Raw genomic sequence first — 26,814 nt, forward strand, 5'->3', positions numbered from 1 at the left:
GCATCCCAACCCCACAGGGACAGAAGCTCCTGAACTCAGGACCCTCCCAGACCTTATTCATTATGTATCCTTTCATCTGGTTGTTAATCTGTATCCTTTACTATCATGTTGTTGTTCAGTTGCTAAGTCATGTCTGACTCTTTGCAACCCCACAGACTGCAGCACTCCAGGCTCTCCCATCCTTGACTAGCTCCCAGAGTTTGCTCAAATTCATGTCCACTGAATCAGTGAGTCTATCTAACCATCTCATCCTCTGCTGCCCACTTCTCCTTATGTCTTTTCCAGTGAGCTGGTTCTTTGCATCAGGTGGCCATCAGTTCAGTTCAGTTCAGTCACTCAATCGTGTCTGACTCTCTGCAACCCCGTGAATCGCAGCATGCCAGGCCTCCCTGTCCATCACCAACTCCCAGAGTTCACTCAGACTCATGTCCATCGAGTCGGTGATGCCATCCAGCCACCTCATTCTCTGCCGTCCCCTTCTTCTCCTGCCCACAATCCCTCCCAGCATCAGAAATTTTTCCAATGAGTCAAATCTTTGCATGAGGTGGTCAATATATTGCAGTTTCAGCTTCAGCATCAGTCCTTCCAATGAATACCCAGGACTGATCTCCTTTAGAATGAACTGATTGGATCTCCTCACAGTCCAAGGGACTCTCAAGAGTCTTCTCCAACACCACAGTTCAAAAGCATCAATTCTTTGGCGATCAGCCTTCTTCACAGTCCAACTCTCACATCTATACATGACCACTGGAAAAACCATAGCCTTGAATAGACGGACCTTTGTTGGCAAAGTAATATCTCTGCTTTTTAATACGCTATCTAGGTTGGTCATAACTTTCCTTCCAAGGAGTAAGCATCTTTTAATTTCGTGGCTGCAATCAGCATCTGCAGTGATTTTGGAGCCCAAAAAAATAAAGTCTGACACTGTTTCCACTGTTTCCCCATCTATTTCCCATGAAGTGATGGGACCCGATGTCATGATCTTAGTTTTCTGAATGTTGAGCTTTAAGCCATAAATGTAGGTAAATGTTTTCCTGAATTCCACGAACTGCTCCAATAAATTAATCAAACCCAAGGAGGGGTTAGTGGGAGTCTCTGATTTATACCCAATCAGCCAGAAGCACAGATGACAAATTGGACTTGCAACTGGCATCTGAAGGAGGCTGGGAGTGGTCTAGTGGAACTGAGCCCTTAACCTGTAGGATCTGATGCTACCTCCAGTGTCAGAACTCTTGGCAGTGTCAGAACTGAGTTAAACTCTCGGACATCCTGCTGGTGTTGCAGTGAATCTCTTGGTAGGAGAAGTGTTGGTGTCAGAAGTATTGGTGAGTATGATAGTAGTGTGAGAGTAAGTTGAATCAAAGGAGGAAGAAGAGAGTTTTTCTTCCATACCTTTCCTCCTTAACTGCCTCTCATCATCTTTTATGACTTAGCCATCATAGTCAACAAAAGAGTCCAAAATGCCGTACTTGGATTCAGTCTCAAAACCGACAGAATGTTCGTTTCCAAGGCAAACCATTCAATATCACAGTAATCCAAGTCTATGCCCTGACCAGAAATGCTGAAAAAGCTGAAGTTGAACGATTCTGTGAAGACCTACAAGACCTTCTAGAACTAACACCCAAAAAAGATGTCCTTTTCATTATAGGGGACTGGAATGAAAAAGTAGCAAGTCAAGAAACACCTGGAGTAACAGGCAAATTTGGCCTTGGGGTACAGAATGAAGCAGGGCAAAGGCTAATAGAATTTTGCCAAGAGAACGCACTGGTCATAGCAAACACTCTCTTCCAACAACACAAGAGAAGACTCTACACATGGACATCACCAGATGGTCAACACCGAAATCAGATTGATTATATTCTTTGCAGCCAAAGATGGAGAAACTCTACACAGTAAGCAAAATCAAGACCAGGAGCTGACTGTGGCTCAGATCATGAACTCCTTATTGCCAAATTCAGACTTAAATTGAAGAAAGTAGGGAAAACCCCTAGATCATTAAGGCATGACCTAAATCAAATCCCTTACAATTATACAATGGCAGTGACAAATAAATCAAAGGATTAGATCTGATAGAGTGCTTAAAGAACTAAGAATGGAAGTTCGTGACATTGTACAGGAGGCAGGGATCAAGACCATCCCCAAGAAAAAGAAATGCCAAAAAGCAAAATGACTGTCTGAGGAGGCCTTACAGAATAGTTATGAAAAGAAGAGAAGTAAAAGGCAAAGGAGAAAATGAAAGTTATACCCATTTGAATGCAGAGTTCCAAAGAATAGCAAGGAGATATAAGAAAGCCTTCCTCAGTGATCAGTGCAAAGAAACAAAGGAAAACAATCAAATGGGAAAGAGTAGAGATCTCTTCAAGAAAATTAGAGATACCAAGGGAACTTTTCAAAGATGGGCACAATAAACCACAGAAATGATATGGACTTAACAGAAGCAGAAGATATTAAGAAGAGGTGGTAAGAATATATAGAACTATACAAAACAGATCTTCATGACCCAGATAATCACAATGGTGTGATCACTCACCTAGAAACAGACATCCTGGAATGTGAAATCAAGAGGGCCTTAGGAAGCATCACTATGAACAAAGCTACTGGAGGTGAAGGAATTGCAGTTGAGCAATTTCAAATTCTGAAAGGTGATGCTGTGAAAGTGCTGCACTCAATATACCAGCAAATTTGGAAAACTCAGCAGTGGCCACAGGACTGGAAAAGTCAGTTTTCACTCCAATACCAAAGAAAGGCAAAGAATGCTCAAACTACTGAACAACTGCACTCATCTCACATGCTAGCAAAGTAATGCTCAAAACTCTCCACGCCAGGCTTCAACAGTACATGAACTGTGAACTTCCACATGTTCAAGCTGGAGTTAAAAAAGGCAGAGGAACCAGAGATCAAACTGTCAATATCTATTGGATTATCAAAAAAGCAAGAGAGTTCCAGAAAAATATTTACTTCTGCTTTATTGACTATTCCAAAGCCTTTGACTGTGTGGATCACAACAAACTGTGGAAAATTCTTCAAGAGATGGGAATACCAGATCACCTGACTTGGCTCCTGAGAAATCTGTATGCAGGTCAGGAAGCAACAGTTAGAATTGCATATGGAACAACAGACTGCTTCCAAACAGGAAAAGGAGTATGTCAAGGTTGTACATTGTCACCCTTCTTATTTAACTTATATGCAGAGTACATCATGCAAAATGCTGGGCTGGTTGAAGCACAAGCTGGAATCAAGATTGCTGGGAGAAACATCAAAAACCTCAGATATTCAAGGAACCTCAGTTCAAATGGAGAGTGTCTTATGAGTCCTAGGTTTAAGACAGATGACACCACCCTTATGGCAGAAAGCAAAGAAGAACTAAAGAGCCTACTGATCAAAGTGAAAGAGGAGAGTGAAAACATTGATTTAAAGCTCAATATTCAGAAAACTAAGACCATGGCATTTGGTTCCATCACTTCATGGCAAGTTCAGTTCAGTCGCTCAGTCACATCCGACTCTTTGCGACCCCATTGATTGCAGCACACCAGGCCTCCCTGTCCACCACCAACTCCCGGATTTCACTCAAACTCATGTCCATCGAGCTGGTGATGCCATCCAGCCATCTCATCCTCTCTTGTCCCCTTCTCCTCCTGTCCCCAATCCCTCCCAGCATCAGGGTATTTTCCAGTGAGTCAACTCTTCGCATGAGGTGGCTAAAGTATTGGAGTTTCAGCTTTAGCATCAGTCCTTCCAATGAACACCCAGGACTGATCTCCTTTAGGATGGATTGGTTGGATCTTCTTGCAGTCCAAGGACTCTCAAGAGTCTTCTCCAGCACCACAGTTTAAAAACATCAATTCTTCGGTGCTCAGCTTTCTTCACAGTCCAACTCTCACATCCATACATGACCACTGGAAAAACCATAGCCTTGACTAGACGGACATTTGTTGGCAAAGTAATGTCTCTGCTTTTTAATATGCTATGGGGTAACAATCGGAGAAGGCAATGGCACCCCACTCCAGTACTCCTGCCTGGAAAATCACATGGATGGAGGAGACTGGTCGGCTGTGGTCCATGGGGTCGCACAGAGTCGGACATGACTGAAGTGACTTAGCAGCAGCAGCAGCATGGGGAAACAATGGAAACAGTGACAGACTTTATTTTGGGGGCTCCAAAATCATTGCAGATGATGACTGCAGTCATGAAATTAAAAGACGCTTGCTTCTTAGAAGAAAAGTTATGACCAACCTAGACAGTATATTAAAAAGCAGAGACATCACTTTGCCAACAAAGGTCCATCTAGTCAAGCCCTGGTTTTTCCAATGGTCATGTATGGATGTGAGAGTTGGACTATGAAGAAAGCTGAACACCAAAGAATTGATGCTTTTGAACTGTGGTGCTGGAGAAGACTCTTGAGAGTCCCTTGGACTGCAAAGAGATCCAGCCAGTCCATTCTAAAGATCAGTCCGGGGTGTGCATTTGAAGGACTGATGTTGAAGCAGAAACTCCAATACTTTGATACCTTCTGTGAAGAGCTGAATCATTTGAAAAGACCCTGATTCAGGGAAAGATTGAAGGTGGGAGGAGAAGGGGATGACAGAGAATGAGATGGTTGGATGGCATCACCAACTCTACGGACATGAGTTTGGGTAAACTCTGGGAGTTGGTTGATGGATAGGGAGGCCTGGCATGCTGCAGTCCATGGGGTCACAAAGAGTCAGACACAACTGAACTGAGTTGACTGAACTATTATGTCACTCACTTTGGGATGGGTGGCACCCCAGTGATTTAAGTTACATAATTCCTTAGCATTCTCCAGTAACTCATATCATACAAATTATCACTCTTCAGCATGAATGACTGGCTGTTTTGTTTTTTTTTTCTGATCGCCCATTTTGACACTGAGTTTCCTGAAACCAGAAACTGTATGTGATTGCCTATTTCCAGTTCTTGTAAACTTGTTGACAAGCAGAGAGTGCTCTAGAAATATTTATGGAGTGTTGAATGACAGCAGACTGTATGAATGGAAAAGACCTATGGGGAGTTGGAAAAATACTCAAGAATGTATATATGGAGAAGATAATGTTATCCACTTTAAAGACCATATGAACTTGAAGTCTTCCTAATGTTCATATTACATGATTCAAGGTTAAAAAAGGCCCTCTGGGCAAGGGAGAGCTCACTGGGTGAGTAAAGAAAGAAAAGAACAAGAAATATTATCATAGTCATGCAGAGTATTCTCGTCTCAGTGTGAGGAGGCAGACAAAGTAGACAGCACAGGCAACTGCACAGGAGGGGCGGAATAGGGTCATGGAAGGGCAGTTTAAGGAACGTCTGGAAGAAATATTATGTAAATACAAAGTAATAAGAAATATCATTGTGTCTTAAAACATTAAGAAACATTTTCAATTGTATTGTAACCTAGGTAATGTGATTCAGGGGCAGTGAAGCACATACTGAGCTTAAATGCTTTAGATTTAGAAGAGATTTACATTAGATGCAAAGCAGAATTTCAAGGGTATCTAGGAATTTATTTGTGCCAAAAAATTCTTACATTGGACACAGAAAAGTAATGTAAACTAACTGTCACTTTCCCCCTTTTTCATCAAATTTCTGAAAATGTTAATGCACAGGATGTTTCCCTGAAGTTGAACGAGGAAGGAAGACAATTAGAAATAGGAGTTTAGAGATTAAATTTCTAATTAGGAACTGCTAACAATAATCACAGTTGCTGAATGTTGAAAGTTAATTATATGCCATATATCCCTGGTGGCTCAGAGGGAAAGCGTCTGCCTGCAATGTGGGAAACCTGGGTTTGATCCCTGGGTCTGGAAGAGCCCCTGGAGAAGGCAATGGCAACCTACTCTAGTACTTTTGCCTGGAAAATCGCATGGATGGAGGAGTGTGGTAGGCTATAGTCCATGGGGTCGCAAAGAGTTGGACACAACAGAGCAATTTCACTTTCACCTTCCATATGCAAAGCATTTCATATGCACTTACTTTGTTTCATTTAATCTTCCCAGGAACCTTATATATTTGGTATTATTTTTATTTTACAAATAAGGAAACTAACATAAGGGGAATAAGTAATATATTTAAAGTCTGTGACAAGACAGTTTTCCAATCCAGGTATGATACCTTTAAAAGGGGTGGTTTTTAAGTATTATGTTATAATACCTTTTGAAAATTAATGAAATCATTCACTGTATACAAAATCCAAATATTTATCTAGGTCAGGACCACAGTTCTGTGGTCTGATGACAGGGGAATTTACCTGCCCTGATTTGGCAAACAATTTAGACACAATATATGTCTTCAATTATTTTTCGGAATAAAAATCATGCTGTTTACACTACTTATCATTTTTATTTATTATTTATAACTCTTTTGTGGCACAGGTATTTCATTTTATGTTGAAAGCTTTCCAAACTTTTTAAAATAAATCATGTCTGCCATCCTCATGCTAATTCTCTAGGATTTTCATTCTGATGCTTTTAAATTCATATTTGCCTTTACCTATTCAACAACAACTTCCAGACAGTGCCCACATCTAATTAGCAAGATTCTTTTCATCTATTTTTACTCCAAACTCAATTAACAATTCCAAGAGTGAGACTTAGAGAAGTCTCACTACACCAACACATAATTTGCTTCTGCACAAATAACTTATTCTAATTTAGCTGAATTCTCTGCTTAGATTACACTGATGTTGCAACAACGAAAAACAGACAAGAAACTAGTAGAGCAGTAGGGATTCACAATTTACATTTAAGCAGCTCTCTAGACACAACAGTTTGGATTTGTGTTGTTATATATTAATTGGGAAACCAAAAAGATTGAGACACTTATTCAAAGTAGAACTAAGGACACTAAACCAATAACAATTTCACTTTCCAACTTGGCTTTTGGAGATGAGATTTATAAGCATCACTGAAGCATATTAAAACCAGTGTAAAGTAACTTCATGTAGTTCACTGCAGTTCGATCAGTTCATGTGTAATATTCATTTTCAGTGTTTGTCAGTGAGAATGGATAGACTAAAAACTTGTATAACAGAACTGATTCATTGAATGATCAAACTGTTTTGAGATGAGAATCAGAGGTTTACACTGTGAGGATTCACCTCTTGTCAAGTTTAAAAAATAGTTACTTAATTAATAATTTAATGAGTGAATCCATTTATCCTAATCAATGACTGAATAGCTTAGAAGTGGGAAGTATAGTTTAAGTTGGTGATTGCTAGGAATTTGTACCACTGCTCTATCTCTGTTCAGTCAATAAATATTTATTGAAGGAATGAGAACACACTATACATCTTTTTAAAAAAAAAAATTCCTCCATTTTGACTGACGAATCTCCCCAACTCCCATTAGATGAATTGACTAGGAACTATAATTTCGCTCAGTCATGTCTGAACTTTACTACCCCATGGACTATACAGTCCATGGAATTCGCTAGGCCAGAATACTGGACTGGGTAGCCTTTCATGTCTCCATTATTTAAATGCACATAACCAGTAATTTTCTGGTGAGCTTTTGATGAAAATTATAGTATATGAACTACATGAATTTTGACTGCTTCCAAATATTATATCTGAATGGCTTTGGCTTATCTCTAAAAACAAGGATACTGTGTCTGACCATAGAATCTAAGCTTATTTAGTTATTAATGATGAAAAAATTCCTTTAAAAATGATATTAAACATTTTAAGACCAATTCTTAAAATAATAACAGGCCTGGAAAACTGTTATTTTTAGTCTAAAGTTTAAGATAACAGTAGCAATAGCAAAAAAACTTCAGATGTTTGCTTATAATTGCTTATAATGTTTATAATTGCTTATAATGTTTGCTTATAATTTGCTTATAATGTTTGATTATAATTTCTATCTCCAACATTAAGTAAAGCATTCAAAATAGCTATATTTTTAATATAGTTATTGACATATGATTCTAATATAAATTCAAGTCCCTATCAAATGAATCTCTATTCTGTTCGTCTAATTGGTATTTGAATCATCACATTTTTGGATACTTGGTTACTCTTTATTATTTTTATTTATTTCCACTATTCAAATTGTCGTCTGATATTTAAAATGACAATAAAATCAAATGCCAGCATTTTCATTAGAAGCATATAAAAGGCTTCAGTAAATACAAACCACTTAAATTGGACAGAATTAGTGGATATTGTTAAGGCACTGTAGAGCTATTGTAGTAGATTAGCAGCTAAGAACGGGAAAAGATGAAAGAATAGGAATAAAAATGACTGAGGAAACTGCTAGTGTGATAAAGTACAAGAATTAGTCCAGAGAACAAAAGCAAAAATTAAGTCTTAAAAGAGTTTTCCAAAGGTATCAGTAAATAGGAAAACACACATTGGAAAAAAGTATTTTTCACTGAAAGCAAGAAAGCCTCCGTTGAAAATATAAATAAGGAAATAAACAAACTAGGACAGGTGGAAAATATTCACTGAAGTACACAAAAGACACTGTGAAGTGCAACACCACACATAAGAGCCAAAATTTGGTGTTGAGTGCTGAGAAGCTGGGCAGCCACTTAGCTGAAGGTTTTGAATGTCATGGAAAAAATACATGACAATCTCTATCACCCAGGAAGATGCCATTGCTGACTACTTTCCCTGCCCAAAGAGGACAGCAGAATTCTACTTAAAAATAAACTGGTGTCTGTTTAATTAGAAAAGAAGACCAGAAAGGTGAGGTGGCTTTACTGCCAGGGCCACCTATAGAAGTAAAGCAAATTTAAGCCTGTAACTCCTCGAGGTTGCAAAATTGAAATGCTTAGGATAACCAACCATGGACAGCCAATCAGGCTTTATTTTTTAAGCTATCATCAACTGAATACTGTAATTTCTCTTCTTTGTTTCTGCACTGTATCTGAGGCTCTCCCTTGGCTCCTGTGGCGGAGCACTTCTGATCGTGCATGCCTGGTTTGACATTGCTTGGTTTGAGTTGATTTGTTTTCAAATAAACACTTACAAAGTTTTAATTTGCCTCAGTTTATCTTTCAACTCTTGTGTCACAATGAAAAAAAGCAAATAGGACTTACTAAAGGCATTGATTATGATAAAGTATCAATACTTCTTGACACAGAACAAGGCTTCCTTCTTCATATTTGCCACAATCACTTCCCCTAAGGACCATTATTCTGTAAAGTCAGAAGTATCAAAATATGCTAATTTGGTTTGGGCTTCAGCCAAAAGCAGAGGAATGACTGAAGTAATTATCCTTCCTCCTCCAAAGAAATAAAAAAGAGGGCAAAATAAGGCGACCAAGTTATGCTGAGAAGGTCACAGGAAACTGAACAGTCCAATGAGTCCCTGCTGCTGCTGCTGCTAAGTCACTTCAGTCGTGTCCGACTCTGTGCGACCCCATAGACGGCAGCCCACCAGGCTCTGCCGTCTCTGGGATTCTCCAGGCAAGAACACTGGAGTGGGTTGCCATTTCCTTCTCCAGTGCATGAAAGTGAAAAGTGAAAATGAAGTCGCTCAGTCGTATCCGACTCTTCGCGACCCCATGGACTATAGCCTACCAGGCTCCTCCGTCCATGGGATTTTCCAGGCAAGAGTACTGGAGTGGGTTGCCATTGCCTTCTCCCAATGAGTCCCTACATGGTGTATTTATGCAGTAGAAAGTACACTCTGAGACCTAAGAGTCACTGTCTTCAAAACCCTCAATATTTTTATGAATTATGCTGACATGAATAAAAGCTTCTTTAGTTATTTCATGTATATTAAACAGTATTAAAATTCATTAAGCAAATACTGATTATTAAATTAATCAGGGTAAGTCTACATAATGTTAATCACATCTCTGTCATCTGTTTATTCAAGTGCAGCCCATCCGCTGTTAGGAAATTTGAGATGTTTTAGAATGAACATTCTGTTTTAGTAATCCAAACATGCTATATTTCCATCAACAAATATTTGAAAAGACCGCATTAAAATTCATCCCTGTGATCTGAGTACTAACTAGGCTTGGATTCTGCTTCAGAGATCAGACAAAATATTGGGACCTTCTGGGGTTTGGGGGTAGGGGAAAAAGGGAAGTTGCTGCTTGATCGGTATGAAGTTTCACTTACAGAAGATGAATCATTTCTAGAGATGTGCTGCATTACATAGGGCCTATAGTCAACACTATGATATCGTGTTCTTTAAAATATGGTAGGTGCTGAAATAACTTCGTAGGTCCAAGATGAAGCCACTTCAGCACACCAGAACTTAGGTAACTTTTGTGTCCTTGTAAATGCTCTGAAAAGCAGCATGACTGGTCAGCCAATGCCAAATGCCAAGCCAACCCCAGGTCTTCTCACTCCTATCAAGGTGACACATGTGACCCCTGCCAATCAGATGCTTTCTATTACTTGTTCTTTACTCTTTATCTTATAAAACCTTCTTGCCTTCCATCTAATTTTTCAGTTCTCTGAAAAGAGACTATTTCATGGGGTGTTAAATAAAGTTGGTCTGTATTAGCTTAGTTGTTTCCTTAAAAAAATTTTAATGGAGGATAGATCTCATCTCAGTGTTCTTATGACAAAAGCAAAAATAAAAACAAAACAAAAAGAAGAACTGAGGGGAATTTTTGGAGGTGATATGTAAGTTGAGTACTTTGATTGTGGTGATGCTATCCTGAGTGTATGCATATGTTCAAACCCATCAAAACACATACTTTAAAGTGCACTTTTATATATCAGCTACACCTCAATAATGCTTAAAAAATAAAAATGGCCAACAGGCATATGAAAAAAATAAATCTCTTTGGAAATGGACTATACTATCCTTTCAGCACCATGAGAAACGACGTTTTCACTTTTTTCAGCCAGGCAGGGCTAACACTATAAGAACACGGTTGATTTTTTTCCCTCCAACAGGGCAAAAGTGACAAAATTATAAGCTATGTCTTGCAACAATTCCTTTTAGCTCTGTTATGCCAAGGGAAGGAGTCTTAAGGCAAAGAAAAGCATTTCAAAGTTCTTGAAAGTACTTGAAAAAATGTAGAAGGCAGAAACAATATCCATTAGTATTTCTTGCATATAAAAAAGCAAGCCAGGGTAACAAAAAGGACTTATCCATTTAGTTCCTTCCTTGGAAATCACAAAAGAAGTATACTAAACCCACTATTCTCAACAATTCCTTTTAAAGCAATCCATTTAATTGGCTTCTAACAGTAATAATATTGTGTTATATTCATTTGCATGCATTCTGGAGAAGGCAATGGCACCCCACTCCAGTACTCTTGCCTGGAAAATCACATGGACGGAGGAGCCTGGTAGGCTGCAGTCCATGGGGTCGCTGCGAGTCGGACACAACTAAGCAGCTTCACTTTTACTTTTCACTTTCATGCATTAGAGAAGGAAATGACAACCCACTCCAGTGTTCTTGCCTGGAGAATCCCAGGGACGGGGAAGCCTGGTGGGCTGCCGTCTATGGGATTGCACAGAGTCGGACACGACTGAAGCGACTTAGCAGCAGCAGCATGCATTTTAATTTTGTATTTATGTGACTTTAAAATGTGTACATATTATAAAATGTCGAAATGGGAAGTGTTCAGAACTTATGTGGTCTTTATATCTTTTTTTTTAATGGATGAAGAAAATGATATTTTCAGAGAGTGAACGATAAACCACGTCCCAAACTCAATAATTGCCAGCTGGTCAGTCCCACTGTGGACACAAACTCCACCACTTCAGATCTCAATTCCATCATCTTATTAAACAGAAGCCTAACAATATCAAGGCTGAAAAGATCAATTTCAACATCAGTAACAATAACATTTACTGAAAAATACTATGTGCCCAGCACAGTTTTAAGCAGTCTGTGTGTGTTACCCACAAATTGGCATTGCCATTGGCACTTGCAATCTGCAAGGTATGAGCTCCAGAAGGTGTTAGCTTCAACATCTCCTGAAAAGAGTTCAGGGTGGGGATTGAGAGTGAGGTACTCTGAAAAAAACTGGCAGAATAGGTCTTCAGATGGTTAGATATTTTCAGGAGAAGATTTTATGAGCCCAATTCTCACATTTCCTCATATCTAGAAAAGCACTAAAATCCTTCATGACTAGCAATAACCTCCTGCAAAATAAGTACTGGATTGCATGAACTCCCCCTTCACAAAAATCACATATTTTCCGACTTTCCCCTTGACTCTTTGGAGCTGTTTCTCAGAGCTATCTGAAATGCTGTCTCCCAAGCTATAGTCTTCATTTTGCCCCAGATTAAACTTAACTCACAACTCTCACATTCTGCATTTATTTTCTGTCAAAAATGTGTTAACTCACTTAAACCTCTTGACAACCGGATGAGAAATATTCTATTAGAACTGAGGTATTGGGCTTCCCAGGTAGCGCTAGTGGCAAAGAATCCTCCTGCTAATGCAGGAGATATAAGAGGTTCAGATGGCATGGCTACCCACGTCAGTATTCTTGCCTGGAGAATCCCATGGATAGAGGAGCTATAGTCTGTATGGTCGCAAAGAGTGGGACACGACTGAAACAACTTAGTACGCACACAATTGAGGGAAACAGGTTATAAGGAAATTGCCTGTAGTCACAGACCTAGCAAAGAACAGAACTATTGGTTGGGGGGGCAGTAAATTCCCCCGGGTGGAGATCACAGCTCCTGTCTAGAGTGTGCTCAGGCCTTTCTTGTCATTGGCCAGGGCAGGATACATTTCACAGCACTCAGCTGTGAATAATCTGGATAGAAGGAGGGTTTTGTACAACACATGCTACTTTCTCTCCACTTGCCAATACTGACTTCTGACTGCTCTTTACTACTCACTTTTCACAGAACATTTCATATTTCTGTCTCTTCCTTATTGTGATATATATCTCACTGTGTTGCAATCTGCTGTTTATAGGTTTTATGTCCTATATTTACGTTATATTTAGATCAAGATTCTTAGCAGTTCAACATCATCGTCATGCTTCTTTAACCATTTTTCTAGATTCCACATATACACCTTAGTATATGATATCTGAACTCTACTTAATGCACTGTGGTATCCTAAATAGGAGGGAAATCCAAAAAGAAGGGGATATATGTATATGTACGGCTGATTCATTTTGCTGTCTAGTAGAAGCTAACAGAACATTGTGAAGCAACTATACTGCAATAAAAATGAATTAATAAAAAAATAAATTTAAAAATGAATAACTCATTGTAAAACAAATCAATTAAATGCAGACCCCATTTTATGAATCTACATTTTAATATTCTTTCAGTGGATTTTATTATTAATATTAAATTAACAAAATTAATATTTTAATATTCTAACAGGGGTGACTGTTATATACCCCTTTTGTTTGAGGACCAATGCATATGAAGTCTTCAGGTGCAGAGGGTTTTTCCTGTCTATTACTGTATGGAGGGCAGAGGCAGCAGCCCAGTGAAAGACTGCTGAAGGCTGTGACAGAGTAAGCCTCCGGACACGACCCAAGTGATCATGTATTGTGCGGGTGGCCAACTACAGTCTTCAGGCTGCCTATTTTTGTCAGGCCCTCAAGCCAAAAATGGTTTTCACATATTTGAATGGCTACAAAATATCAAAAGAAGGATAATACTTTGTGATACATAAAAATTAAGAGAAATCAACTTTCTACTGTCCATAAATACATTTTTATTGGAACAGGGCCAAGCTTATTTATTTACATAATTGTCTGATTTCTTTTGCTCTGTAATGATAAAGAAGTTGTGATAAAGAACTTCCAGCCCACAGAACCTAAAATATTTACGAGCTTGTTCTTGAAGAGAAATCTGCTGATCCTTGGTGTAGCAGCTCATGCCCATCTCTTTCTTTAAAACTATTCAAGTGGACTTAGGGAAGATGAGAATTATAACTCTACTTCCTGATTTTTAGACTTATGCTTTCTGTTCACTTTCACACATTATTTCTAATTTCATTTAAATCAGTAGAAACACAGAATAAATTATCCCTGAAAAGGAATTATTTGATGAAGTGGAGTTTTTTCCCACATACTCTTTGCTAAACTTGTGTCTAAATAGGAATATTTTAGATGACATTGGTTAACATTACAAATGTAAGAACTGAGAGAATGTAGGAAAAAAACAAAAATAAGTGTAGATTATATTTGCAATGCTTTCTATTCATAGCTCTGTGTAATTTGCTTTATAGAATCTTTCCCTACCTAAACTTAATTTTAGATTTATAAATCTCTAACAGCTCCTAGAAAGCAGGCAGTTAGTTACTCCTTACTTAGTCACCGGTATGTCCTCAAGATCAAAAGCAGTACTTGACAGCTGTCCAGTAGATTCTGCAGAGTACTCATTAAGATCATGAACTAGGAAGCAGAATTCTGGTTCTATCACTTCCTGACAGTATGATCTTATTTACCTTCTCTGTGACTTTCTCCTTTTCTATAAAGTGATAATATTTGTAAAAGCCACATGGTTTTTTAATTGGCAGACTGAGTCAAACCTATGTCTGTCTGCTATAGTTTTTCTCTACTATATCCCTACTCTAGTTCTCAAATCAGAATTAAACTATATAATTTTTAAGTGCAGATAGTCAGGCTTCATGTTAACCATGAATCAGAATTTCTTGACGTGCTTGTATTTTACAAAAGCTCTACAGGCGAAGCTGGTGTTCAGTCGAGATTGAGAACTAGTGCCCTAAGGTGGACAACCTTCCTATTCTTCCTCTGTATGACAGGTTTCTGTGTGTTAGAAAGAATATTTTTTAAAAGGATATCAGTAGGTTTCTCTTTTTCTAATATTGAAATATTATTTTCCTCACCTAGTCACTTTGTTCTTGATACAACAGAAATATCAGCAAGGGTGCAAACCCATCCAATTCCTTGGATAGAAAATGGCTATTCCTTTGGGAATCAGTGGGAATTAATCACTAACTTGTGAAGAAATGAACAGACTCAAAGAAAAAACAGTTGCTTGAATGTTTACTAGCTGTGCATTTCAGGTGAGTTACTTTCTGCTTCAGAACCATGTTTTCCACATCTTTAAAATTGTGACACAACATTCTGTCTTATAAAGTGATGACGCATTAGCAGGATCTCAATAAATTCTCACTGCTAATAGCAGCAATTATCTCATAACGTGGAGTTCCATAAACCTGAAGGTGAGGAGGGTAAATCAGTGAAATTTCCTGGAAATGCGTTAAAAAGCAGCACCTAAGTGCTTGACCCAGTCCACTGACCCCAAATAGTAGGCTCCCCTAAAATATTTCTGAGACTCTAACTGTATGGCAATTTTATCTTAAGAAAATTATATTTTCTTTCTCTCACTCCTTTCCAGGCTTTTCTCCCTTCCTCTCTTTCTCTCTGTCCCTCTCAGTTTCTTGTTAACTGGTTTTTATAAAACTTTCTCAACACATATTCTGATTCCACTTACAGGTTTTTTCTCCCTCCTTATCTCCCAATCTCAGTACTTTCTGAGTAGAAAATAACATATTGGCTTTATGAGCATGTTATTAAATAAGGAGATATTATCAATACTAATCATTCATTAAAAAATCTTCAGTTAGGATAGACAGTTAAGATGATCTCTCTCTGTTTAGTGAAAAATTTGGCTCTGCCTGAAGAGAGGTTAGGCCTGTGCTTATAGCTTTTGGAGGTAATCTGCATCAAACTTGATAGGAATGTCTTCATTTAGAATGAGGTCTAATTATCTAATTACAGAGGATCATAGGATGGGGTTGGTCACACTTAATATTCTTAATTCAGGACTGATAATGTCAGAAAGACCAACCATATGATTTAGGAGGGCTTGTCTTTTGACCTAAAAGCAGAGATAAACCACATGGACAATCAAACTATCAGTTATGTTTATGTAATAAGTAAAATAAAACTCAATAAAAACTCTGGAGAGTTAAAGCTTGAGTGAACTTCCCAGCTTGGAGAATTATCTCACAGTTCTAGGAGGGTAATGTATCCTGGGGACAATGGAAATTTAGCATTTGAAACCCTTCCAGACTCTGCCCTACAGATTTCTTTCCTTGGTTAATTTTAAGCTGTATTATTTCCCTGTAAGAAGCCATAATGGTAAATGTAATAGCATCCAGTGAGTTCTGTGAGTCTTCCTAACGAACCCTATAAACTTGGAGTTGGTGTCAAAAGTGAGGCCAGTCTTATGAATGACTGTGTCCCTGGACTTTGAAGTTTGGCTAAATGCTGGTAATGGTGTTAACGGAGAAGGCTTATGCGCCCCCCCACCTCCCAAATCCGTATCTTGAATCCAAACACCCAATGTGATGGTTATAGGAGGTGAAATCTCTGGGAGATGATTAAGCCATGAGGGTGGAATCCACATTAGTGGGATTTAGTGCCCTTACGAAGGGGACTGTAGCAGTCTCTCTCATTCATTCCACCAGAGTAGGCACCATCGATGAACCAGGAAGCAAATTCTTATCAGATACCAAATTTACCAGGTCTTGATCTTTGATTAGGTAGCACTGAGAACTGTGAGAAACAAACAGTTGTTTAAGCCACCCAGTCTACAGTAGTTTGTTTTAGCAGCCCTAAAGGCTAAGAGTCGGTCACGACTTAGTGACTAAACCACCACCACCAAAGGCTAAAACAAACAAATAGTATATGGCAAATATAAGTTGATCACACTTGTGATGTTTTCTGCTACCAAGGTTTTAAAACATAAAATTATGAGCAATCAAATTAATAATTACACACACATTGACATATACACACAAAGCAGATTAAAGAAATCCATGCAAACTTTCTGTCCATATATTTCCTTTCAGTATCACCATAGCTTACCTATTTGGAACTTCCAAATTTCTCAACATTTGAGATCCATTGTCCTTCCCTGCCAAAGTGAAATGGGAATAGAGAAGTGCTACAGAAATCCTCTGATTTTGTTTTGTAAAAGTGAGGTCTCAAATTTTCCACACTGAAAATTTAGGGACCAATACAGTGCTCTCAAATTCAAATTCAAAGTAATGCTCAAAATTCTCCAAGCTAGGCTTCAATAGTACAAGAACCAAGGACTTCCAGATGTTCAAGCTGGATTTAGAAAAGGCAGAGGAACCAGAGATCAAATTGCCAACATCTGTTGGATCATCGAAGAAGCAAGAAAGTTCCAGAAAAACATCTGCTTGATTGACTATGCTCAAGTCTTTGACTTTGTGGATCACAATAAATTGTGGAAAATTCTTAAAGAGATGGAATACCAGACCACTTTACCTGCCTCCTGAGAAATCAAGAAGCAACAGTTAGAACTGGACATGGAACAATGGACTGGTTCCAAACTGGGAAATGAGTACATCAAGGTGTATACTGTCAATTTGTTTAACTTATATGCACAATACATCATGCGAAATACTGGGCTGGATGAAGCACAAGCTGGAGTCAAGATTGCTGGGAGAAGTAACAATAACCTCAAATATGCAGATAACACCACCATTACGGCAGAAAGCCAAGAAGAATAAAGAAGTCTCTAGATGAAGGTGAAAGAGGAAGGTGAAAAACCTGGCTTAAAACTCAACATTCAAAAAATGAAGATCATGGCATCTGGTCCCATCACTTCATGGCAAATAGATGGGGAAACAATGATGACAGACTTTATTTTCTTGGGCTTCAAAATCACTGTCAATGCTGACTGCAGCCATGAAATTAGAAGACACTTGCTCCTTGGAAGAAAAACTATGACAAACCCAGATGGTGCAGTAAAAAGCAGAGACATTACTTTGCCAGCAAAGGTCCACCTAGTTGAAGATATGGTTTTTCCAGTATTCATGTATGGATGTGAGAGATGGACCATTCAGAAGGCTGAGTGCCAAAGAATTGATGCTTTTGAATTGTGGTGTAGGGGAAGACTCTTGAAAGTCCCTTGGACTGCAGAGAGATCAAACCAATCCATCCTAAAGGAGATCAGTCCTGAATATTCATGGGAGGGACTGAGGCTGAGGCTGAAGCTCCAATACTTTGGCCACCTGATATGAAGAGCCAACTTACTGGAAAAAGACCCTGATACTGGGAAAGATTGAGGGCAGGAGGAGAAGGGGAAGACACAGGATGAGATGGTGGGATGGCATCACTGACTCAACAGACATGACTTTGAGCAAGTACTGGGAAATGGTCAAGGACAGGGAAGCCTGGCATGCTGCAGTCCAGTTCAGTTCAGTTTAGTCGCTTAGTCGTGTCTGACTCTTTGCGACCCCATGAACCGCAGCACGCCAGGCCTCCATGTCCATCACCAACTCCGGGAGTTCACCTAGACAGCTGCAGTCCAAGGGGTCACAAAGAATCGGACACAACTGAGTGACTGAAAACAACAACCATGATGCTTTCATGCTGTTTACTTCAGGATTCCGGGCAGAGTTATACTGTAGTTTACACCAAGGGAAAACATTTAGATGCAAGGTCTAAAATCTAGTAATTAAATTTATCCAAATAATTACAAATAGCATCTAGATGTTTTAATGTGCTTTTTTCTATACAGTGAAATGTTTAATTTCAACACAATATAAGGCAGTTCAAATGCACGTTAATTTAGCTAATTGATTTGTGTATGTGTGTTCAGTTGCTGAACACTAAACACTGTGTCTAACTCTTTGTGATCCCATGGACTACAGTCCTCTGAGCTCCTCTGTCCTTGGTATTTTCCAGGCAAGAATACTGGAATGGGTTGCCAATTCCTACTTCTGGCAATCTACCGGACCCATTGATCAAACCTGCGTCTCTTGCATCTCCTGCATTGGCAGGCAGATTCTTTGCCACTGTGCCACCCAGGAAAGCCCGCCACTGTGCCACCCAGGAAAGCCCAACTGATTTAATGAATGCCATTAATTAAAGTCTGCTGCATCTTTCTGTCAATATAGAAGCCACGATCCTTGAAGTAATCCACAGAAACACAACAAATATAAAGATGTCATGATGAATTTAAATAACTACTAATAAGTAAACTGTTGATTTAGAAACAGTTTTCATATATAAAGAAATTTTGTCATTAAGAGAAAGGCCAGGTGGTCTTGTGGTTACTGTTAAACACTAAAATATGAAGTCTTCTGACATCCTGGCTTTGGATCCCTGCTGAGTAGTGACAACATGCTAAACAATTCACTTATTTCCTTGAAGTTTCAGTTTCAAAATGCAAGTAATAACTATACTTTCTCACAGGTTGTAATGATTAACTGAAAAATATATCTGTGTGTGTGTGTCTAATGGGGGGTAGGTACAGTGCCTAGCATAATGCCAGGCACACAGTAATCTCCCTCAAATTTACAGGTGCTATTATTTTTACAAACTGCATAAATGAGTGAATTGAAAAGTCATATATAATATTCATGTAGTGCTACAGAATCATCCTATGGATTGATGTAATATTTGTTTCTTTAATAAAAGGGGATGTTGTTCTGAGTTTAAATAAAGCCCTGCTATTATATCATCAAGTTTGCACTGTCAACAGAAGAGAGTTTTCATCTATTTAACTAGTTAACTGATATTCACTTTTTAAACCTAATAAAAGTAATACATCTTAAGTACTTCAAGTTTACAAAGTGTTTACTCGTATACTATTTTATCTAAATATCGTGACTCCCTTGAAAGATAGGCTAGTCCAAAATTTATTAATATTCCATTTCACAGATGAAAAAGCTGAGGTGCAGAGAGGTTAAATAAATTACCATGGGTTATAGAATCAATAAGTGATAGATACAGGAATCAAACTGAAACTGAAATCTTTTGACTTGAATTTAACATTCTTTTTTAATTTTTACTTTGTACCTTGTCTCTTACTAAATTCAGTTCAGTTCAGTTCAGTTCAGTTCAGTCGCTCAGTCGTGTCCAACTCTCCGCGACCCCATGAATCACAGCACGCCAGGCCTCCCTGTCCATCACCAACTCCCAGAGTACACTCAAACTCATGTCCACAGAGTCGGTGATGCCATCCAGCCATCTCATTCTCCGTCATCCCCTTCTCCTCCCGCCCCCAACCTTTCCCAGCATCAGAGTCTTTTCCAGTGAGTAAACTCTTCGCATGAGGTGGGCAAAGTATTGCAGTTTCAGTACTACACTTAAAAAGGATAAGTAATCTTGCTCAACTTTTTAACCTTTAAAGTTAATAAGAATATGCTAATAAACACATGGGTAAAATAATATCCATCAATTATGATGTTTATGACCAAAGTATTAATGTTAATATCAAGCATGGTTTTTCTACTAATAGAAAAAAATAATTCATGATCTCCATATGCAAAGATAAAATAACCAAGTCTGCTATCACAAGAAAAACAAACTTTATATTTTCATCAAAGAAAAGATTCTAACCAAAACAGAGACTTTTAAAAGACTTGAAGACAGACTTCAAACGTCTCATAAACAACAGGAGACAATTTTAAACTATATTTTAAACAATTGCTTCACACCGGTCTTGAAAATAGTAAAAATAATGAAAGTACCAAATAGCAGTTTCTTTAGCTCTCTTTTCACTGCTGAGATTTAACATATATTGTTGTAAGATGTCTTGATTCCTTTCTATTTGGGAAATATTCTTTGTACTGGAACAGTACAATTATCAACAACAAAGAAGACATTTTCTATTGATGATGATAATTTGGGTAATTTACAGTTTCTATACTTATGTTCATAATGCAGTATAATCACAAAGGAACATCTAGAGGTGTCATAGGGAATTGTAAGCCTTTGTAAACAACTATAGGTTTGACAATGCTGAAACTTCGAGTTGATCAATATCAAGCAAAAAAAGGACATCCTTCACTGTGATCAAATGCTTCCATTAAATAAAATCAATTAAGAATTACACAATTTTCTAACTCCAAATGATACAACTCCAACAGGAAGAGCAGGTTCCCAATAAGTGGCTTTACGGAAACTCATAACAGTTTGCAGGCAATCTAAAAAGACCATGTCAGAGGATTTTTCATTACTTTCAAGGGATCTAAGTTTGCAGCTGCAAGGATGGTATTATCTTATGCAAACACTGTTGTCATTTACAAAGTTTTGCTGATGAAACTATCTGCAGAGAAGCAATGGAGGCACAGATGTGGAGAACAGACTTATGGACACAGTTGGCGGGCGGTGGGCAAGGAGAGAGTGGGATGTATGGAGAGAGGAACATGGAAACATATATTAGCATATGTAAAATAGACAGTCAATGGGAATTTGCTGTATGACTCAGGGAACTCAAACCAGGGTTCCTAACAACCTAGAGGGGTGGGATGGGGAGGAAGGTTCTTGGGATGGGACATGGTTAAACCTATGGCTGATTCATGTTGGTGGTAGAAATCAACACAATACTGTAATGCAATTATCCTTCAATGAAAAATAAATTAAAAAAATAAAATCCAAATAAATTTCTAGAAAAAAAAGTGAGCCATGACGACTCAAATGCTAATAAAACATGAAACTTACATTAGACTTTCTGTTGGAATGAGAATTCAAGTTGATCAAGGAACTTACTGACAATGAAAAGTTTCATTTACTAATGATGAAAATAAACCAACCAGTTGAATTAGGATATGCTGTGTATATAAACATATAGGAAATCAGAAAGTTGTTTTAAGATTAATCATTTTAATAAAGGCAGTGAGAGACATAAAATATTAAATCTGCCTTTATCTCATAGAACTGGGAAAGAGATAGAACGAAATGAACCAAAAAAATGAGTAATTGGCAAAAGGTCTATCAAAATAAATAATTACCAATTTCAGGATTATGAAATAATTTAACTCAAGAATTTTTTCAGTGGTGTCCTTTTCTGTATCTGGAGTTTTCCACTCACAGAAATGGCAGGTTTAATTTAAAGAGAAAAATTACTTGGTCATTTCATTAATTCTGCAAATAAGTGATCCTACAAATTTCAATAAGGGTTGCTATCAGTTCCCCCAAGGCAAATTTTTCTAATAAGTATTGCTCAACCACTTTTCCACTTTCCCCCTGGTTCTTCTGGTTTATCTTTAACAGATTTCTTTCTAATTATTTAAACACTGAGTTGCTCATGAATTTCAGAAGCTTCCTGAATTTTACCCCTATCAAGTTTTAGGGTAACATTTTACCTCTGAACCAAAGTCACCTGAGACAACTTTAGTTTTATATTTGTATCTCTTTCTTTCAAATTATGATGAATAACAGAACAGAACTTCATAGATTTAGAAAAGGAAATACCATGATGAATCCATGTTGTTTCAGTTCATAAGCACTGTGGAAACTGGCTTTATTTAATTTGCCAGGGTAACTTAATGAGAGCTTCCTCTGAGTCTACCATCCCACCCCATATTGTCCTTGCTTAGTCTTATTGACTCTTTGCCATATTCTACATTATGGTGTTCTCAACCTTTTTATTATTATTATTTTTTTTTGTAATAAATGTTTTCAGCAAAACTCGCCTGGGGCTGTGGCCAGGGTTGGGGCTATAAGGTCCTTGGCACTTGGGCAGAGAAGCAGCCCCTTCCCTCCAGGTAGTGACAGCCTGGCTCAGCCCTGGGGGCTCTTTATTGAAATGACTCACAGCACAGCATTTCAGACAGACAGCGTGCGGCCGAATCCCAGAAGGCTAAGAAACTGAGGTCCCAGCACTCTTCCCTGCCCTCCTGGCGGAGAAGGGAGCGATTCCTCCACGAAGGCAACCAGGCCTGAGCAGCCCAGGGCTGGAGACGGGGTGGTCCATACACAGACAATAAGAGCACTTGGAATCAGGGTGGCCCTGCAGCACAGCCCAAGGCTGGGCCCCCAAAGTCTGACAGTCGTGGCTTTCCTGGGGGGTACAGGGGAGAGCAGGTGCACCCTCAGCTGCTTTTATGTGCCCTCTCTTCTACGTAGAGCTGCATCTTTAAGATGTCTGATGTCATGGTCTTTAGAGGTATCAGTCGGGGGTCGTGCATGTGGACATCCTGCTCGTCTGCCAGGATCCAGGGGAAGTCCTTGATGACCTGGATCTTCTCCATGTTGCAAGTGGCAGCTTCTCTCGTGTGCACTAACACGGTGAAGGTACAGCCTCGGGGGTTGTGGTCCAGAACAGCATCACACACACTGATCTTCAGGATGAAGGCTCGGAGCAGCTGCTCCACGTGAGACAGCAGGGAGTCGGAGCTGATGGACAGCAGCGGGGGCTGGGTGATTTCAAAGACAAATTTCTCCACTGGGCGGTGCTCCTTGTCCAAAATTACCACCACCACTTTCTCCACATCATTCTTCTCCAGGAGCGGCTTGACGCAGTGCAATGTGTCCTGGATATACTGGTTCAGCTCCGGGTGACAGGACATCTGGACAGGCACGTTGTACTTTTTACGCTTCTGGAAGATGCCCACCGGGTAGACCTCACGCACGTAGAGGATCAGGTGCACCGCCACCTCCAGGAACTCGCAGAGCACATCGGCCACCACTTGACCAAAGTTGAGGTCCTGTCGCGTGAGCGTGGTCATCCTTCCCGACACCTGGGGGGTGGGGCAGGAGCTAGTTCCAGAGGCCCAGGCAGCCGCAGGGCCCGCCCACTCCCCTCAACCTTTTTAAACTCACAAAAGTAACTCTGTTTCCACCTCCCTTAGCACATAATCCATTTCCTTGGGATGACCCTCTGATAAAATTCCTATGTCTTCTTTCCTCTCCAGATCAAAATCTTCATTCATGTCTCTACTACACATTTCATTTTCCTTCCCACAATTCTCAAAGGAAGGAGTTCTACTACTTGCCATTGATCTCCAAATCACTCTTACCCTCTTCCCTGTTGTCCATCAATAATCCCATCTTTCTCCTTTTTTTTGTAGTGGCTGTAAGCATCTTCAACAGGCTGTCCCTGAATATTGCCTACTTATTTAGCTTTCATCCTTCTCTCTCCTTCAATGCCAAACTTCTCAGATGAGTATTCCTCACTGTCTCCCATTTTTCAGTTCAGTTCAGGTCAGTTCAGTTCAGTCGCTCAGTCGTGTCCGACTCTTTGCGACCCCATGAATCACAGCACGCCAGGCCTCCCTGTCCATCACCAACTCCGGGAGTTCACTCAGACTCATGTCCATCGAATCAGTGATGCCATCCAGCCATCTCATTCTCTGTCGTCCCCTTCTCCTCCTGCCCCAGTCCCTCCCAGCATCAGACTCTTCTCCAGTGAGTCAGCTCTGACTTCTAATTTACGCAAATTCTTTTCATCGCAGCTATTCCATTATAGCACCATTATAGTTTCCTTCCATTATAGTTTACTATGTTGTCTTTGCAAACATTTTCAGAGACTTTCTAATTGCAAATCTAATAAATTCACATTAGACATAATCTCACAGTTTTCTATGAAACATTTGATGCTGCTGACACATCCAATCTCCACTTAAAACTCTTTGTCTTTCTCTCCCTCTTTCTATCATTTTTTTTTTTTTTTTTTTGCTTCAAGGATTCTTGACTACTTTTTGGTGTAGGTTTCACCTTTGCCTGTATCTATTTACCTTTTCCACATCCATGGATTCAATACAGTACCGTTTCTTAACTCAAAAGACTGTAGTGATGATTGAAAGTGTAATGTACTTAAAACAATGGCCATATTCCAAGGTTCCATAAACTCCTCAAATGTGAATGTCTCTAGTCCTTCTCATCATCTTGATCCAGTATTCTGAATGTGAATGATACCTGGTTTGCCCATAAAGTTCTTTAATTTTTCCTTAGGAATTAAGACTTCAGGAATAAGGCTGGTTGTAGATGAAGTAACATGAAATGCTAATTTCCTTAAGATAATTCTTATTGAAAGTTGATAGATTCAGTGGCTGGAATAAAATAAAAATATAGAATAAAAGCAACATAAAAATACAGTCTACAACTAAATGTGCTAGTTCTTTTTAGATATAATACAATCATGTAGAAAAGCTTTTAAAATAAGGACAGCTGTGTACTCAGTGAAATTAGTCTGTCAATTGAACTTTTACTGTAGCTTCTGAATAATCCATTTTGTCTGGCTTAATTAAATAATTAAAAAAGCATATGGGCTTCTGCTAAAAGAGAACACATTGTTAGAATGTAATCTATTTATTCCTCTGCACTTCCCTTTATTGTATTTTTTTTGGTAGTTTTCCAGTTTTAAGCAGTAACAAAAGTACTGTTCAAGAAATAAAGGCTTGATTGCATTTTCTCTGTCTAAAGAATCTGGACTCACTTTTTTAGAACAATGGCCTGAAAGATGTATTCAATGTTAACAATATAGTCTGCTCTTGCAGGGCTATTCAAAGAGGCATAAAATAACAGCAAATTTTCATTATGTATATGTATTTATTTACAATGTTGTTTTGATTCTTTCATTTATTAGTATTTCCCATTAGTAAAAGTACTTAAGAAATACCAGATTGTTCAAGTTCTCTATTTTGCAATACTAGTCCTGTTTCTTTAAAGAAGCAGTAGTGATTTTGATCTGAACTATAAACACGGTACATTGACTCAGACATATATTTTTTAGCTGTAAATTTTATATGCTAGTCTGCAACATTAAAAATCTGATTATATTTCTTCCCTTTAAAAAATCTTGTTGCTGATTCACCGTTGTCTACAGGATGAAGCCAGGCTTGAGGCATCCCAGACGCAGGTCTGCCTTTCTCTGCAGCCTCATCTGCATCTCTAATACCACCTGCTTCTTGCTTCCTCCTTCCAGCTTCATCTGACAACCTCTTTGCAGCCACCCAAAAATTCTAAGTAAATATTTTTCCCTAGGAATATTTAAATTTTTTCCCAGCTTTATGGATATATAACTGATGAAAAACATTTATAAGTTTAAGGCATACAATGTGAATATTTGATATATGTATATATTATGAAAGATTACCACAATAAGGTTAACTAACTGGAGTGGGTAGCCTTTCCCTTCTCCAGTGGATCTTCCCAACCCAGGGACTGAACCCAGGTCTCCTGCATTGCAGGCAGATTCTTTACCAGCTGAATCACAAGGGAAGCCCAAGAATACTGGAGTGGGTAGCCTATCCCTTCTCCAGCGGATCTTCCAGATCCAGGTATTGAACCAGGGTCTCCTGCATTGCAGGCAGATTCTTTATCAACTAAGCTATCAGGGAAGCCCTAACTAACATATCTAACACTTCACATTTGTGTGTGTGTGTGTGTATTGAGAACATTTATGACCTACTCTTAGTAAATTTTAGGTATACTGCACGAATTTGAGCAAGCTCCAGGAGTTGGTGATGGACAGGGAAGCCTAGAGTGCTGCAGTCCATGGGGTAATAAAGAGTCGGACATGACTGAGTGACTGAACTGAACTGAACTGAACTGAATCTTAATCATCGTATAACAGAAAGTTTGTATTCTTTGACAAACATCTCCCCTTTCCCCCAAACTCTAGCCTTTAGCAACACCAATCTAGTCTTTCTGTGTGTTTGATATTTTTAGAATCTGTATATAAATGAGATCACATAGTATTTGTCTTTCTTTGTCTAACTTATTTCACGTAGCATAATGCCCTCAAAGTTCATCATTATCCATGTTGTAAATGGCAGGATATCTCTAGGAAGTCTTTTGTAATACCATCTGCTTTTCCTCATTCATGTCCATACAATTAATTACTACTAAAGCTTGTGGTTTCATTTTCACTTTAGTATTATTGTATTATAATTAGTTTTGATTGTGATAAACAGTATATAAAATCTGCCATTTAAAACATTTTAAGTGTACAGCTAAGTGGCAATAAGTAGATTTACATTGTCATATAATCATCACCACCATTCAACTTCAAAAATTTTCTTATCTTCCCAAACTGAGATTCTGGAGCCCTTAAATAGTAACTCCTCATTATAGTTAGTTTTTACTGTGGGTATTTTCCATAACAGATTTGAAAAAAATTGTTGCTTTATTAATATCTGAGTTTCTCAATATATTTATACCTAGTACTTAA

The 26,814-nt window shown here is 38.6% G+C and overlaps 2 protein-coding genes across 9 annotated transcripts in view; both read right to left on the reverse strand.

Annotated features, from left to right (window-relative positions):
• The window catches only part of PPFIA2 (PPFI scaffold protein A2), a 500,869-nt gene that overhangs the window by 161,053 nt on the left and 313,002 nt on the right, over positions 1-26,814 (reverse strand). The gene's annotated exons all lie outside the window — the stretch shown is intronic.
• LOC129536713 (mitotic spindle assembly checkpoint protein MAD2B) lies at positions 22,489-23,375 on the reverse strand. The gene has a single exon (XM_055395774.2). It carries the CDS (start codon positions 23,366-23,368, stop codon positions 22,733-22,735), a length of 636 nt encoding a protein of 211 aa, XP_055251749.2. The 5' UTR covers positions 23,369-23,375; the 3' UTR covers positions 22,489-22,732.

This window comes from Moschus berezovskii, chromosome 6 (genome assembly GCF_049115385.1).
Source record: "Moschus berezovskii isolate FMDL1 chromosome 6, NW_MosBer_1.0, whole genome shotgun sequence".
Taxonomy (NCBI): Eukaryota; Metazoa; Chordata; class Mammalia; order Artiodactyla; family Moschidae; genus Moschus; species Moschus berezovskii.

Excerpts from the sequence above, each read along its gene's own strand:
- LOC129536713 (XM_055395774.2), bottom strand. The coding sequence starts at position 23,368 with ATGACCACGCTCACGCGACAGGACCTCAACTTTGGTCAAGTGGTGGCC.